The following is a 16832-nucleotide window of genomic DNA, read 5'->3' on the forward strand; positions in this document are numbered from 1 at the left end:
TGTGACCATTTTATTTTCTTGTGTTTAATTAGACTATTGAAAGCATGTATAATCATTACTGTGGTTAAAAAGAATTGCTTAAAAAAACAGAATAGAGATTGGGTCAACGTTTTTCACTAAAAATCTGACTTGTCCTTTTTTAGTCATTAACTCACAACAGGAGAATAGTCTCCTGTAATTCATGTCAGACCCTTTTTGTCTGATCTACATGTTCCTTGGAGCATAAATTGTATCTTACTTGATTATAAAATGGCAAATGTTGCTTGATTAATAATAGGATACTATCTCCAACATGTTCAACAGCCTCTTTCTCCTCCTTCATAGTAGAAAGGCTAGTGAAGATGATGTAATTTTGTTTTTGAAAGGTTTAATTTAAAAAACCCCCACAATATAAACACATGATTTTACTATTAGAAAGGCAGAAATCCTGGCCAGGAGTATAACTTGCAAACAAATTAGGGCCAGAATTGTCTTACAGAATTAAACCTTTGTAGCTAAAAGCTAATCTTCATTGCTATCTGTCTCCACGTTAAGAGCCAGGTTTTGGGCCAGGCATGCCTTGATCCAGTTCCTGTCTTAAGTAAATGGCTGCAAAGCCACTTTGCTTTTCTGGAGTAGTTCCTGTAAGCAGTTAATCAGTATCTTCGGGAAAGCTTCAGTATAGGCAGTGGTTAGAGTTGCACAACCACAGAGGTTGCCAAATAATCACGTTTATTTTGTTTGTGGAAACTTCTCATGATGATTTGTTTAAAACAAAACAAAAACAAACAAGCAAAATACCCCCCCACAACACCAACAACCAAGAAAAACCTGAACCACAAACCAATCATTGGGAAGGGGGAGGATGTGAAACCAAAAACCCACAAAAAAACCTCCAGAAACCCAGATGAGCATAAGTGAGTGGGTTGTAAATCACTGGAAGGCTGACAGCTAACTTCCTCTGAGAGAATGAGCATGCGGTACTTCGCTTTTCTAGTGTCCAGGGGCAAGAGAAGATACTCTCCTGGGGCCATGAAGCATACTAAGCCTTGTCTGGTTCCTGAGGTACCTCAGACTCGCACTGGCACTTTGGTATTAGCTACTGTGAAGGGTTCCAGTCAGACCAGAGTAACCCTAGTTCCCTGAGAGCAGGGGACATGACAGACACATTTCAAACACAAAATACGGTGCAAATTTTTAATAATTGAAGTAACTGAAAAGTGGTGGAGACTGCCAAAATATGAAAATCTCAGTGTTCCCAGCTAGTCCCCAGAGCGGGCCTTAGGTTTTCCAGGGGACAAACTTTAAAGCTAACACCAACTTCTGTGTATTAGCCAGAGATGGACACAAACAATTGGAACTTACAGGTGTTTTCTCTGATTTCACCAATATATTTTTAAACTGTTTTTTGATGTACATTCCTCTGTTATGTGCTCACATTTTATTTTATCCTATCAAAATACAATAAATGTGTTTTTAAGAACTTAGGCTTGAGAATCATCAGGTTACTTGTTGCTGTTAATGCTGTTCAAGGACAGTCACGCTGTGCCTTCAGCCAGTGTCAGAACAAGGATGTGCCTCCTGGCAGGGCACTGGGACAGCAGCCAACGTGTGTACAGGGCAGGTATCTGTTAATCAGGAATTATGGCAAATTGTACTTCAGTGTTACGTGGCCAGGTGATTTAAGAATAATTTCATGTATCTTCAGACATCTAAAAATGAGCAGTCTAGACACCTCGTACAGGCCCATGGACTGGCATCCCCGGAGGGGAAATCATCCTTCTCCGAGATCATTATCTAAGGTAGGGGGAATGAGTCACCTTCTGAGGAACCTGTTTCTGTCTGTTGCCTAAGGAGTCTAGACACTCAACATTCGGATAGGTAAATTTAAGTCAGAGGAGTCCCACCCAGCAGAACAGTAGCTCAGACATTATTACACACTTGAATTAGTTTCAAATTTTAGATGTAATTTATCCCTCTCCTTCTCCCTAAAAACAGTCAGGAAGGATCAAGTTTACTTGAGCCTTGGTCACACTGTAAGACTTAAAGGAAGATTTCCAAGAACAGGCTTGCATACAGTTAGTATCATACAGTTAGTATCCATATATCAGTTCCATTCATATTTTGGCTTTTATTTTTTTTTTTGTTATTGAGGGTTTTTTTCAGACCGTATTTTAGATCTGCTAGTTCACCGAATAACAACAGCAAGCTTTTTCCCATAGTGTCAGCTGAACTTAATTCTTTTGCATCTGTGAAAGAATAACAAATTAGTGTCTGAGAAATCAAGGTGGAATTCTCCGAAATTTTGTGGTAAGTATCCAAAGACAGTACATTGTGAACTTACCCAAATGCACAGTGTTGTAGTGAGCAGGACTCTTCCTCTGTGGGTGTGTATTGGTATTGAAGAGCTCTCAGGCTGCCACTTCAGCAAAATCACCATAGAAATGCAAATCAACCCTTCACCTGTACATCAGTTTTAACTTAGCCTTCATTTGTCAAATTTTACTTCATCCTACCAAAAAGAAAAACCTCTTTTCTAACAGAACAAATTCTCTAAAGTGTGTGGAGGATGAAATTTAGCAAATCAAGTTTTTCCTTTCACAAACTTAAGTGTTTTGCATAGATTCTTAGATAATAAAATTCTGGGAATTTTGCACTTCAGGCACTTTTACTGCTAACATAAACAACTAAACCTAAGATTTACATCGTTACAAACATCAAAATATTTGAAGATAAAAATCCCACTCAGATGGTTCCTTTCCTCACTCCAGCCACATATTTATGCCAAGTGTAACTGTTGTCATGGCTGCTTAGTCAACTCATTAAAAATAACTTTTCCTTAGTCCGTAACTACCAGCTGTATGGAGTCTGTTAGAGAAAATGCATGTGGGCTCTGTAAAATTAATCCAGATGAGCCTCTATCACTTCAGCATCAAATTAAAAGCCAAGAACTCCTACCTAAGAAATCTTCTTCAGTCCCTGAACCTCAGAGGTAGAAGTAAGTCTGATTTTGTCCATTTAGAAATGAAGCTTGTTCTGTAACACCTGTATAGGAGGATCCAGGGAGATGCTGTAACTGGAAAGCGGTTCCCTGCAGCTGTTTGTGCAGCAATGGCAAGCTTTCTGGGCATGTCATATTGGTTGGTTTGGAAGCAGATTCGGAACTCTGCAGAAATCTCAAAGACATACTGATAAAGCCTCCTTTAAGTTACTACTTCTAGTTCTATGAAAACCTAATACCTGAAACTATAGATCTGCCATACAATTTTTTTCCTCCTTTTCTGTCACAGCGAGCATCGTCAATCTCAGCTGCACTTAATGCCTCAGCGATTCTACATTATTTCAAGACAAGGCAGCATATGCTTTTCCTCTATAGCCCAGCCTCTCCTCCCACAGGGGTGCCAAGTGTTTATTGCTGCTTTATTCTCTCCCCAGCACCCTCTCCATTATCACCCTTGCTTCCCCACTTCAGTGGGGCGCTGTTACCCATGGCCAGCCCCACAGCAGTTCCCCACCCACCCTAAAAGGAGCGAGGTGGAGCAGAGGGGAGCTGTAGCAGTTGCACTACTGCTATTCATAAGTTTTTAAGTATGGACCTCCTCCTCCTGCTTTATTCTAGGTTAACGGGAATACTTGGGACAAGCTGTGGTGCCACACACTGCCAACCTTCCCCTTGTTGCAGTTAAGGCCTTTGCTGAACAGTATTAGAAGTAAGCACTGTAGCACACAAATGTAAGTAAATTTATTTTTTTCTGGGTACATGTAAGAGTAAGCTCTGTCTTTCACTTTGCTGCATCAGGCTCGCCAGTAACTGATTTTAAGAGAGGAAGCATGAAATGGCAGTAAAATAATTTTTTATTAGCCACTGCAGCTGCTAGCCTGGATTGCAACATAAGCTATGAAATAATTCATGTTTCAGATGCATCCTAAAAATTTACAGCAACTACTACTCAAGACTGGAACAGCCAGTCTAATATTACCTAATCATTGTTTGGATTTGCTCACTGCTCTGGAAAAAACCTCCACATGCAACTAGCACTGAGATGAAAGTTTCCATCTGCCAAAAAGGCAGGTCAGCTAAGTCACTCACAAAAATTTTCCTTCCCTGCTCCCTAAGTCTTCTTTCTACAACTTATCCTAAGAAAAACAAAGCCTGATAAGGATGTGTTGACTTTTGGGAACTGTGAACAGAGCACTTTCCTGAAATAGCCAAATATAATGTAACTAAGTACCAGAGACAACTGCAGCTTGAAAAAGAGATCTAGTCTTCTACTGCAATAACTAGCAACAATGAACAGCAGTCTCACTACTACACTTAGTATTTCTCAGAAAAGATTAGAACTGAGTGATTGCTCATTTTCAATAACCAGCCCCTAACTTCTCTTGTAGGAACCCTTAAGGGACATGCTTTTCAGCACTTCACTAAATTCTGCCATCTGGAAGTTTCCTGACTCTGCACTGCACCCAATTTCAGAAGGTAAGCTTCCTGACTAGAGTAGGTATGGAGGGTGTAATATACAATTTTTCTCCAGTCCTCCCACAAGTGCAGTTCTTACACCCAACATTTACCAAAATTAATACTAACAAAAGCCATTATCATTGATCAGTTATATTGGTTTAATTTTGACTGTGACTTTACTATTTAAAATTGAATGCACTCTTACATTTAACATACAACGCAACTTGGTTAAAAGCCACACAAATTAGACCAACTGAACACCCATGCCCGGTTCCAGGTTAACTCCTATCACAAGCACCACCACCAGGCCCTAAAAACAAGTAGCTGAAGATCAAGATGCTCCCTTTGCTATCTATGGAAATACTTTTGATGTACATACTGCAGTTCTAAGAACCACTTTCATACCAGTTTCGAGAAACCACATCTCATCACCCCAACTGCAGGTAAATTTTGCAAGTGTCCGATAGCAGAGAGCAGTTCTGCAGTTTAGTAGTATTTTCTACCGTGTTGCATTCTATTCCTTATTTCTGGTCATGCTCTATTCTATAGGCGTTTTCTTTAATGGAGCTACTAACTCAGTGACTAGTTACAAACAAGCCAAGCAGCCAAGCCTCCATGCACACAAGTATCTAAGTTCATAGCAATTACATTTTAGAATACAAGGCTTAGTTATGCAAATTCGAACATCTATTGCTGCCAGCTTAACCTTCTCCAAAACTCTGGCAAAAACAGTTGCAGGTTCTGGTTCTAGTCTCTTTTAAGTTGACTGGGAATTGTTTTACTTGCACTTCCTTCTTCTACTATTGCCTTTTTCTCTCCACTAAAGTAAATGTAGTTGCAGGCTACAGGTTAGAACTGTTCTTTCATAACTTGCAGTTCCTCCCTCTTCAGCTTTGCAGCACATGGGAATGAAGTGCATTATCTATCTGAAGTACACAAAAAGCAGCATTAGGAGGAACACACACACATTAGCAAAACACCACCTTGTTATTTCAACGCTAGATTTCACTACACTGTGTCTTACTACACTCAATTCTCAAAACTGTGGAATTTGCTACTAGGAGTACGTGAACCTTGAAACTATACCTATGTTCCTCCATCTCAATGAAGGGTATTTAACTGCAAAACCTTGGTGAGTATAGAGGACATCCACTCGAGATGCATCTTGACTTACCCAAGAACGGACACAAAGCAATGAGCAGACCTTCAGCCCCTGCAGATCTACCATGAGATGTTACTCTATAGATAGGAAATACTTCCATGAATTGAGGACTACTCTGCAGCGTGACTTTTACACAGAAGTGGCACCTACATCCAAAGCAGCCAGCTCCTGACCTCAGGCTTCTGAAGTGCAGTTGACACCTTCCTTTCACTCTTAGTTTAACTAGAGAAGCATCCTGCTCTCCTGTTTAACACTAGCTATGCCACATTTCAGAAATGTGAAGTGTCAAGAGATTACTTTTTAGCAATTCCAAGATGTTAAGTACTGTTTATCAATGTCATTTGGTTTACAGAAGCACAGTACTTTGATTTATTAGGCTACACACCGTTCAGCAAGTTAGTGAGCAACTGAGAAACTCACTGAAGGAATCCAAGTTGCAAGAATACAAAGAGGCTGTTAAGTGCAGGTTAAAAAGCCAGCCTTCCACAGCACAAACCAGACCCAGTCCCCCAGTCACAGCACTTTAAGGTGCATAAAGACAAACTATCCCACCCCTCGAGGCGAGCCCTCTTATCTCTTAGGTTTTCTCATGCTCCACTTTTTTTATCTCCCACAGCGCAGAAGACAGGATGTAGTCTGTAGCACTTTCAGCACTACTGGCCGACTACTGGCTTGCCATTACAAATACATCACCTTTAGGAGTTCAACATCAGAGTATCAATGAGGATAAAAAAAACTTTCACTAGGGACAAGGTTCTAGAAAGTAAGGTACTTGAAGTATTTAATAGATGACATTTCAAGCCTGTACAATGCAACATCCATTGTTAAAACTCTGTGTTTTTTGGTGGTGGTTTTTTGTAGGGGTTTTTGCCCATTTGATCTGAGAAAGCAGCAGCTAATAGCACCAACTACTTGACGTACAACATGCGTGTGACCTGGGGAGATTCAAAACATTAGGAAGTTGGAAAAGCACATACTTGCAGATAAAGCACACGCTGGACCATAAAGCAAACTCCCACCATCTCTTAGCAGAGTATTTCTCCTGCCACAGCAAATCTGTAGTGTCTAATATTGCCTGTGACCTTACCTAGAATTCATTTGCATGCTAAAGATAGCATAAAAACAATCTTAAGATGGTCCCAGTTCAAGTCACCTCCCAGTGATGTTTCCTTCTGTAAGTAAACTGTCAAAGCTTTTCTGCTTGGAAACATTCAGAAACAAGTCAAGTATCACAATGTTTATTGATAGATACAAGTATATAAAATCAGGGCATGAACATGTCTTGATAAATTAAGTAGACTTAATTTCAGTACTATAATAGAGGGACCAATTCAAATTTCTCACCATGTCATGTTTCACACCCACGAAAACCTCTTCCAAAGGGCATTAAACCATCTCTTCAGTTGATCAGTTTTTGTGCAAGTAAACGTTTTCTTTTAAGAAGACTTGTGCACTTGCCCAGGCTCAAGGATATTAAAACCTAGCACATAAAGCCCATTACTAGAGGTAGAAATACAGGCAATATACTATTACGGCAACAACCATCGATTACAGTTAAGGATTCTCTGTAACAACCAAATGGATAATCAAATATTGCAACAACTCAAGTATTACACTGAGCAAAGTGCATTTCTACAGTATTCAGTGTTGCTATTCAGTTTTCTAACTTAAAAACAGCCTATGATAACTGGCGGCAAAGAAGACCCTTGCAACAGACTGCTTCTGCTCGAGAACTTATGATGTCATTATTGCATGCTGCTAATACACTGTTATCTAAACATTAAAGATACTCTAAAATATTTTTATTGTAGACTATTAAGACATACTACAAAAACCTTTTGCAGAGGATATCCTACTGACATACTTCTGCTTTAAATATTGTGAAACATTACAGCGGAATGAATTTTCGCAGTGGTTAGGTCAAATGCAGTTATATCATAGCAACAGTATGTTTGCACAATTTAAGGCTTTGGCTGGTTCTTTAGTCAGCTTCTTCTTCAGATTCTTCTTCTTCAGCAGTTTCCAGCCAGGTTAGCCATTGGTTTACCTGCAGTTACAGAAAACTCATTTAAGGGAGCAGGAATTATTTCCCCACCATACACTTCTGCAGAACACTGCTTTTCCTCCCAACTCCTTTAAGAAATCTTTCAGCCACGCTTTGCAGTAAATGTGGGTCTCTAGTAAAGAAATGTTTAGTTCACCTTGCCTCATGACAGTGTTCTCCAACACCACAGCACAGCAGAGATTATAAAAGACAAATCACAAATGTGTAGTAATTTTACCTGGAATAAAGCTTTGCCCTTCCCTGGAAACTCTTGAGTAATATCTTCTTTCCATGCCAAGAAGGCTTCTTCTTCAATGATCTCCATGTCATAGAAATGAACAAAGAAGCGCAGTAACATGCCTACGGAAGTACATTTAAACTCTGTTATCTTTACAACCTTCTCAACAGCCTCTCTGACTCCAAGAAACATAGTGACAAGCCTGAAAGCCATACACAGACACAAGCAAGCAGAGACAAGTTTAGTTTTGGGTAAGAGATTGAAGCACATACCTTTCGGAAAGTTATTGTTGTAGCAGTGCACCTGGAGCGCATATAAAGCGCTCACTTGCAGATCAACATGGTCATGGAGGAACTTCTGCATTACTGGCTTGAAGGAAAGAAGCAGTTGTTTTTCCTGCTCTAGCTGCTCTTTAGATGGAGCAGATGAAGAATCCGATTCGTCACTAGGTGGGTTTACTTCACTAGAAATATACTGCAAGAAACTGGACAGAAAAAACAAGTCTGTAAACCAAGATATAGCAGCTAGATTTCATGTTCTAAAAGCAAAAACTACGTTGGGTTCAGTTTGCTACTAAAATACTCTGCTGCTTCTTTCAGCAATTAGATACGTACACAACAAAATCAGTATTGTCGTTGACTGCACCACAAAAATCCAGGTTTGCTTTTATGGATCAAGCATTTTAGAAAAATAACACATAGGTCTGGACTTGCCCTTCCCAAGGGAAAACACCACTCTATGCTGCTGCAAGCCTGGTGACTTTCTTTTCTTCTCAAATACAAAGGGTGCTTGATTCAGGGAAGGTTCAGTTAGAACTATTTATCCCCTACGTATTAAAGGGAAGCACAAAGCTTCCCATCAGCTGTAACAGAGTTAGTGACTTATTGGTAGCTTAACAAGACAGAGGCCTAAACCACAGCAAGTAGCATCTTACCTGGTCATCAATATATTCACAAATCCCTTATCTACATGAAGTTTGGGTGAAATGTTATCTTTAATCCACTTGTAGATGGCTTGAGGGGATGGATCCGACTTGATTTGCTTTAGCAATTCCTTCTCCAGTTTCAGAAGTGGGAACAGGAAGCTAAGCCCCTTCCCTTCCAAGATCTCCAGCATACGGTCCTTGTTCTGGTCGATTTCTGACAAGACAGACATACTTAAGTGCTAGTGCTAATTAAAAGCTATTATCAATGGTTCAGAGGTTTTATCTCTCTTAAGAACCAGCATTTTTGAGAATTATGACAGCTGACTGCACCACAACAGCCTTGAGTGTTACTTTATGTTGCTGTAAAGAACGCTGTGTCATGGAAACTGTGTGTTCTCTTACCTGGTAACATCTTCTGCATATTCACTTTGCTTTGCTGGAACAATTCTGTCAGCCATTCGCGATCTTGTAACTTAGCTAACTGCTGAAGGCAGAGCAGGAAGAGAGGGAAATGGGTGCCACTTTCCAGTGGTTGAGCCAGTTCCGAAACGCTCACCAGTTCTGAAATAATGGCACGGGCTGCAAATTGTGCTAAGTAGGATTTCACCAATGGGATGTCCACCTCCAGTTTGGGGCACTGGTCCAATACATTTAGGAATGCCTAAGAAACAGTAAACAGACTGGTTGAAATTCTCAAGTAATTTTCTTCTTGTGCACAGTAACACTACGTAAGAGCCTCAAGTTTCTTTTCTGCGCTGAATCACTTGCCTAAGAGGTTCTGCAGTTCCAGCTCCTGAAATCCATACATACATTTCTTTCTTTCACCACTTCTTACACCCCTCACAGGTTTATACACTGTTTCTACCTCCTCAGATCAACAGGACTTAGGAAAATCTGCAGCTGCCTTTACACAAACTAACAAGGACTGCGAGTCTGTCAGACTGACTCAGTACCTGCATGAAGTTGTCACTTGTGGCAATTCCCTCTTGCTTGAGCAAGCTGATCAAAGTACTTGCTTTCTCTTTGTCTTCATCTGATCTATCTAGGGATTGAAGGATTACTTTGCTCAGCATCTCAGGAATGAAGTGTTTTGGAGCTCTCATTTCTCTCACAGTATTGACAGCATCATTAGCATTTCCATTGTTCAGATACTCAGTCACAACAGCTTCCTAGAGGGGGGGGAAATACATAGTTAAACATTTTTTAAGGAGCATGTAACAAGGCTTCACAAAGCACTATTACATATTTAACTTACAGTCTGTTTAAGCAGCTCTTCTTTAGAAGGAGGTGGTTTCTTTGTGGTCTTTGCAGGCTTTTCTTGTATAAGTGGTGGATTTGTTTTAAGACCAAGTTGAGGGGGCTAAAAAAAGATACCAGGATTTGTTTATTTGCAATACATCTCCCTACGCTTCTATCCAATTTAGGAATGCTAAGTACATACACAAAGGCAGATTAAAGTCAAATTAGGTTTTTATACTTTTTTTTTAAATATGCTGTTCTGCACAATGCAAGATTTCTCTCTCCCCTTCCATATCAGAAACTGGTCAAAGTTTTTACATGCATAAAGAAATTAAACACATCCAACAATACACAGTTTGGGTGTTTGGTTTTTTTTTTTTTAAATATTCACCTGTCCCAAAGGTGGTGTCTGAGTGCGTGGTGGTTGAGCACTGGGAGGAATCATGGTTATCTGGGGCTGAAGCTTTGGCACTTGGTTTTTATTCATTAGAAAAGACTGAGCAGGTCTCAGGCTAATCTGTAAACAGATAAATCAGAAAAAACTTGAACTGTTTCAAGTAGTCTGACCAAGAACCTACAACCATGGACTCACACCAATTGATCCCACTGAGGCACAGCTCTTCCAGCTCTACAATGTTAACACTTAAATACAAATTAAGCCACAAGTGCACTGAAATTTCCCCAAAAGCACAGTCATCACAACTTGCTGCAAGTTATTGGCATTTAGTTTCATATGTATCAAGATCTGGAATTGCTTCTTTTAGATGCAGTATGTTAGAGACCCAAGAAGAAACTTATAGCATGTTTGCTGATGTATTTTACAGCAGAGATAAAACTCTACCAACTGCTCAGAAATCGGGATACAAATCTGGTTCACACTCAAAATAAGAACGCAGTTTTTACTTTGCATCTGACATTTTGCCTATTAGCCAGTTCTAATTAAAAAATAAAAATAAATTTAGCCTGGTCCAGCACTTCAGGGTTTCTCCAGCTTCTAAGGCTCAATTAGATGTATTTACTATTGACTGATGCATGGGAACTGATGTCAGAGTAGTGTTCTTGGGGAGGTGTGGGGGAAGGAAGGAACACCCCAAGAAATTGCCCTCATATCTCAGTCTTGCTCATAGGACGCTGGATACCCTAAGGAAAGTGAGGAGTAAGGTGAAAGAGGAAGGGACAAAGGAGGAGGAGGAAGAGAAAGAGAAAGAGTTCCAGCATTAGTCCTCGTAATAACGCGTCTTGCTATAATCATTGGGCAATATTTAGAATCGGCTTTAAGTAATGTAGGCATGTAATGTACCTCATCTGCATTAAGCTGTCCTTTCTTAGAAAACCGAGGTGGCATATCCTTCGACTGTCCTTGTTGCTGGGATAAGAGTCCCTGATTCTGGTTATGGTAGAGCTGGCTTTGCCCCTATTTCAGAAAGGGAGATATAGAGAAAGAAGTGCAGATGATGGAGTGGCGTACATCATATGGTAAGTAGTACCAGAGGGACCAGAGGAACAAAGACTCTATTTTCCAGGAAGGGAAAAAGAAGGAGCAGGGGTGGTGGGAGAGTAGCATCTATCCCTAAAAATAGGGCTATCTTTTAAATAAAACACACCATTCTGACCCACCAAAGCCACATGCACCTTTTTCTTGCAGTAAAAAAAAAAAAAGTGTATTCCTTGCATCTCTTGCACAATTTAAAAAGTGGTTTAGAATTTTTGTATCAGCTGAGCATCAGTTCTTATCCGAATCAAATCAGAGGAAGTCTTTCAACATAATCTGACTATAATCCATAACATACGCATCTGTAGAAGGGCTTCTGAACAAGCTGAATTCACCCTGTGAACATCATCTTCCTTACCTGACTTTTCAGAAAAGATTTGCCTAAGTCTCCAAACTGGGATTGAGCAGAAGGCATGAGGTGACCCCCATGGCCATTAAAAAGTTGGTTTGAACGATGGCGTCCCATGGTGGGTGAAAATCTATCCTGAATAACCCCTGGACCAGTACCAATTCCGCTACCTGTATTATTAAGGAGACAAGATAATTTTAGTTCTTTTCAAGACAGTACAACGGCTGCAGTCATCACTTCAGCATCGCAGTTTCAGCATACCTGGCATTTGTCCAAACATATCAGCAAGCCCTCCGAGTGGGTCCCTGTCAAGTTTCATCCTGGGTGGCATAAAGGGTGCCTCCAGAAAGAAGTCGCTTCTCATTCCTTGAGACATAGGAGCAGGAATAAAAACTCCCAGATCCTTTAAAATAGGAATTATAATTTTGGTCAGTTTGGAGTAGTACCTAAAAGAATGAAGCTGTGAGCCCTGAACTTCAAAACTCCATTTGATTTTAACCATTAACCCCCTGTTGTCACACTCTGCTGTGAGAACTACTCCTAAGTGCACAGTGAATGTTTTGTGACACGGAGTAAACAGCAGCACTATTCACATAGCACACAAAAGCCCAGCACGAGACACTTACTTTTACTGCATCTTGACGGATTTGATTGATAGTCTTTGGTCCATTGTCAAGAAAAGCTTTGCGAGGAACCCAGTTGTGTTCTCTCAACTCCACAGTATCCTTAGAACATAAAAAATTATTAATAAAAGGATTCCAGACAATTCCATGAGAAAAAGGGAGCGGCAAGTCAATTTTATCATACCTGCAGCAGGAAACGAATCCTTGCTGGCAATTCCTTACTTGACATCAAGGAGCGCATACGGGCAAAGTACTGATCCATTAAGGACTGTGGGAACAGAAGCAATGTTACAAGTGAGGGCCGTGAGTATTTTCAGGAAAGGTGATCACATTCAAGACACCCAAGATCGCACCACAGAGCAGCCTGCCCTGTCCTGCCATCTCAATCTCTTTGACGCAGCAGAGTTTAGGGAAAGCTAATGCATCAAGACTTGAGTCAAAAGATGAAAACCTGCCTGAATTCTCATGGCCATGACACCATTTCAAGTTTACATTCAGAACTGGCCAGTCAAGCTCCGAAATACACCTGTCAGATGCCCTAGTTGCGCTCAGGATGGAGTTCCTCACCGTTATCTTCTCATGCAGCCTTTAGAGAAATAACTCTCACTTTTACGACTATCTAATGACCCTAAACTGCACTGTGGCTCCTTGTGCCACAAAGCCGTTTGATGAATTAGCAGTAACTGGAACTCCTGCTCTTAAAAAACAAACCTTAATTTTGTGCTTACTGAGTAGAGATTGAATATATAAGGCAATTGAAAGTCTTAGCCACAGATTTTGTACTAGTTGAGTAACAGCAATGGAAATGCACATACCTTGGCTTTTGCATGGTCTAATCTAGGTCCCACTGTCCTCATTATCTGACAGAGGCACTCCAAATCCTCCCCCATATCTTTGAGTTGGACTCTCTTCTTCTTTTCCAAAAGCTGAAATAAAGAGGAATTAGGTACTTCAACGTATCACAAATGATAATTTATAGCGACAACTTTGTACACAGGCACACAGAGAAGTATTTCATCTTGTTCTGAAGACATATTTAATTGAAAATTAATTTTTAAGAATTAGTAATTACTCATAAGCGTTATGTACTTTGAAGTACTTTGTCTTGGCCAAGCTACATCTTCACGTGGGAGACGACAATTCCCATAGTTTTGAAAACTTTGCTTTTTAATCACACCAAAAGACTATTTCAAAATGACAGGGTGGGGAGGAGAGGGAGGCATTAGTAGATAAAATACCACAAAAATGTTTCCTGTCAGTTATGCTCCAAGAGTTCTGAAGCAGCATAAACGTTTACATTTTCTACTTCATTTAAAAGTTCTATTTTGCTCTTACGCCACCCAAACTGAATACTCACTGTTTTGATGCACTTATGAAGGATAGATTCATGAATAAGATCAAGCTTGCCAAGTTCTCCAATGAATTTGATGTTCCCCAGCATCTTGATCTTGGCAATGGCTCTCTGTTCCTCCTCCTCAGGGAGGAGGGGACCATCATGCTTATCATAGACTAGAAAACAAAGAAGCCTGTTCAATAGGCAGGGCTGGCCAAAGAGAAGACAAATTCTCTTTTAAAGTGGATTTAAAACTTACTATCAACATTTCTGGTTCGGTTTTCAAATTCATCTTGAAGTTTAGATATTAGGAGGCGTCTGAATGTCTAGAAGAGAATAAAGAAAACAATTAGTTTTCTTCAGCAATTAGTGCAAATGTACACGTTAGCAATAGTTATCGTTCCAGCTCAAGAGATATACTCACTGTGCTTTGCTTCTGTCCTGGATGACTCTCTGCTGATGGGCCATCAAAGTTGGGTGCATCTTCTGCCAGTCGCAGACATAGTTGAGCATACAGTGAGCTATACTTCGGCTCTTCAAGGGCTTTGTCTACGATCTAAATAAATTGATTTGGGGTAAGGAAGCATGTAGTAGGATGCAAACATTAGTAGGAAAACGAGCTGCAACATACACAACTGAGTATTATCACTCTAATGTGATCTAGAATATCTAACGGTTCTTTGCTATTTCAAACATACAGAAACAATGGGTTTTGCTTTAACACAAGTCTTAATGCTGAAGGCAAAGAAAAAAGCTGCTCTCTGCTACCAAAGAGCTTCTATAATCCTTAGCCAATGAACAGGATAAATGTGAAATTTATCACCAGAACACCAAAGTTAGTATGTTTAATCTGAAACGACATTGCTGAAAATGAGATGCAGCCTACCAAGAAGTCACCCACACTAGCTCTTCCAGGACCATTGTGCTTGTTTATGAGAACAAGAGGAGGAAGGGAGGACCAGGGAAGTAAAATTGCTAACTAGCATCTTAGGTTATAAAACAAATTCAAAAAAAATCACCCATCATGTTTGGTGATTCGAAAGATTTCTAGAACAGAAAGTTAGAGCATTCAGTCGACTTCCTCCTCAGCACATCCTTTTTACACAAAGAGCAGGAAATTCTGTACATTTGATTATCAAACACATCAGACACGTTATTTCTGTATCCCATCAAAACCAGTCCAATCCCTTTACCATTAACATGCAAGATAACTGTAGTTAGAAAGAAATGCAGCCAGCTTACCAGCAGTATGACCCCTTTTAGGATGAGCTTAGATTCTACACCCACATTGAGGAGCTCAAGGCATAGCTTGTCGAACTTTTCAGGAGTAAGCTTATTTAGTATGCTGACAAGATCAGAAAAATAAAAGTCAAGATTATAGATATTACCAGCACGCTACAAGTAATTTTAGCCAAAAGTTTATTACTGAAGTCTAATACAAACTGAGAAGTTTCCTTTCAACTATATGCCCATTTATGAGATATACATTGCTGAAGGAAAACAGTAAGGGGGCGAAACAAACAAAAAAAAAAAGTCTTACGAAGAACTTACCCTCTTACTTTCCTGAAGATTGCATCATGTCGTTCTTTGTCGTTTGCGGAGTCGTCATCTCGTCTAGTGCTTCGTGAAGGAATCCATTTCTGAGCGTTTTGCCCTGGGGTTTTCCCCAGGAACTCGCTGTAGAAGTTTTAAGAACGTGGTTGTTAAACAAAAGCAATCCATTTCAAGAACTGGCCTTTTTACCTTTCAGCATTGCTTTACCTAGCTTAAGCCCTTTACTACCTTTGTTACGAGCCTGCACTTCATTAATTAACCCTACCAACACTGCAACATCTGTTGCACAGCTTTCACTCAACAACAATGAAAAGACACCCAAGAAACCCCTCTAAACTTAAGTGACACGCATGACAAACACATGCACCCCACCACACTCATCATGAGTACTTTCAGATTGTCTGCAACCCTGTCACAGACTGAAGGCTATCAGCATGTCCGGAACTCAGTATATACACCTTGTGCAACTTCAAAGACGCTCTATTTTCAACTCTGTATTCTCTGCCTTTAAAATCATGCCAAACTGAGGAGTAACATGCAATACCTGTTGCTGGCAGTCTTGGGATAGTGCTGAGGTGCACCCCTACCACCTCCTCCGCCTGAAGAAGCACTGTTGAAATAACAATATAATCTTAAGTAAGTTCAAAATCCCAATGCTTTCACCTATATGTCAGTTTTGGTATTGACATCAGACATTTAAATTCTAGACAAAGGACAGTTTCCACTGCCACGTGTTTATTAAACAAGCCAATTAAAAAAAAAAAAAAAAGGGCACTAGTACCTGAAACGAGAAGCACTCCCTTCTGCAATCGCACTCTCCACTTTGGCGGCTTGACAACAAAGAATCTTCAAAAGAATAAAATTAAATTGACGGGGTGGGGAAAAACAAAACCTAGAAAGACAAATCAAGCATTCATATTATAGTTGCTTTCATATTATAGTTGTTTTACTAGCAGGCACAGTATTTAACTTTTAGTAAAAGCACAAGTTTTTGTTAGAGAAGAGGAACCCTCAAACACTTCACTTATAACGTGAGGAAACTATTTTACGTACGCAATACTTGGGATACTTATAGGAAGGCTGTTTTCATCATTATAGCCACGTTTCCCAACATGGGTGAGGGAACAGATAAGCGAATCATGGACTGAGACGTTAAGAGCCTCAAATTTACCCTGCAAAACGCCCAACAGCTCTTGCAGGGGAAAAAGAAGTGTTCTTCTGTAAGCACAACACAATTAAATGAATCCTTTTCTGATGTGCTTTACAAACTATGATTTATTGTGACAGGACAAAGTAGTCAAGTCTCGAGGCAAGAAGTACCAGACCACAAAACGCAGCCTTACTGCGGCGAGAGGCGTGGATGGATCCATCCAGCCCCAGACGGACAATCACAACACGCCGGCCCTTCCCACCGCCGCTTTTCGCTCGCAAGGCG

General features: G+C 40.2%; 1 protein-coding gene across 1 annotated transcript; it reads right to left on the minus strand.

Annotated features, from left to right (window-relative positions):
• Nucleotides 1-6822: 6822 nt before the first annotated feature.
• On the minus strand, nt 6823-16289 carry EIF4G2 (eukaryotic translation initiation factor 4 gamma, 2; the record flags this gene model as incomplete). Its single annotated transcript, XM_009870690.1, has 21 exons — nt 6823-7647; nt 7883-8004; nt 8155-8366; nt 8817-9021; nt 9210-9468; nt 9761-9976; nt 10063-10167; nt 10438-10563; nt 11347-11460; nt 11897-12057; nt 12149-12290; nt 12514-12612; nt 12695-12778; nt 13326-13436; nt 13868-14019; nt 14103-14169; nt 14268-14399; nt 15086-15188; nt 15395-15520; nt 15942-16007; nt 16179-16289. Coding segments are annotated over 21 exons (2779 nt in total), but the record flags the coding sequence as incomplete, so codon positions are not given.
• Nucleotides 16290-16832: the final 543 nt, after the last annotated feature.

This window comes from Apaloderma vittatum, unplaced genomic scaffold (assembly GCF_000703405.1).
Source record: "Apaloderma vittatum isolate BGI_N311 unplaced genomic scaffold, ASM70340v1 scaffold41645, whole genome shotgun sequence".
Lineage (NCBI taxonomy): Eukaryota > Metazoa > Chordata > Aves > Trogoniformes > Trogonidae > Apaloderma > Apaloderma vittatum.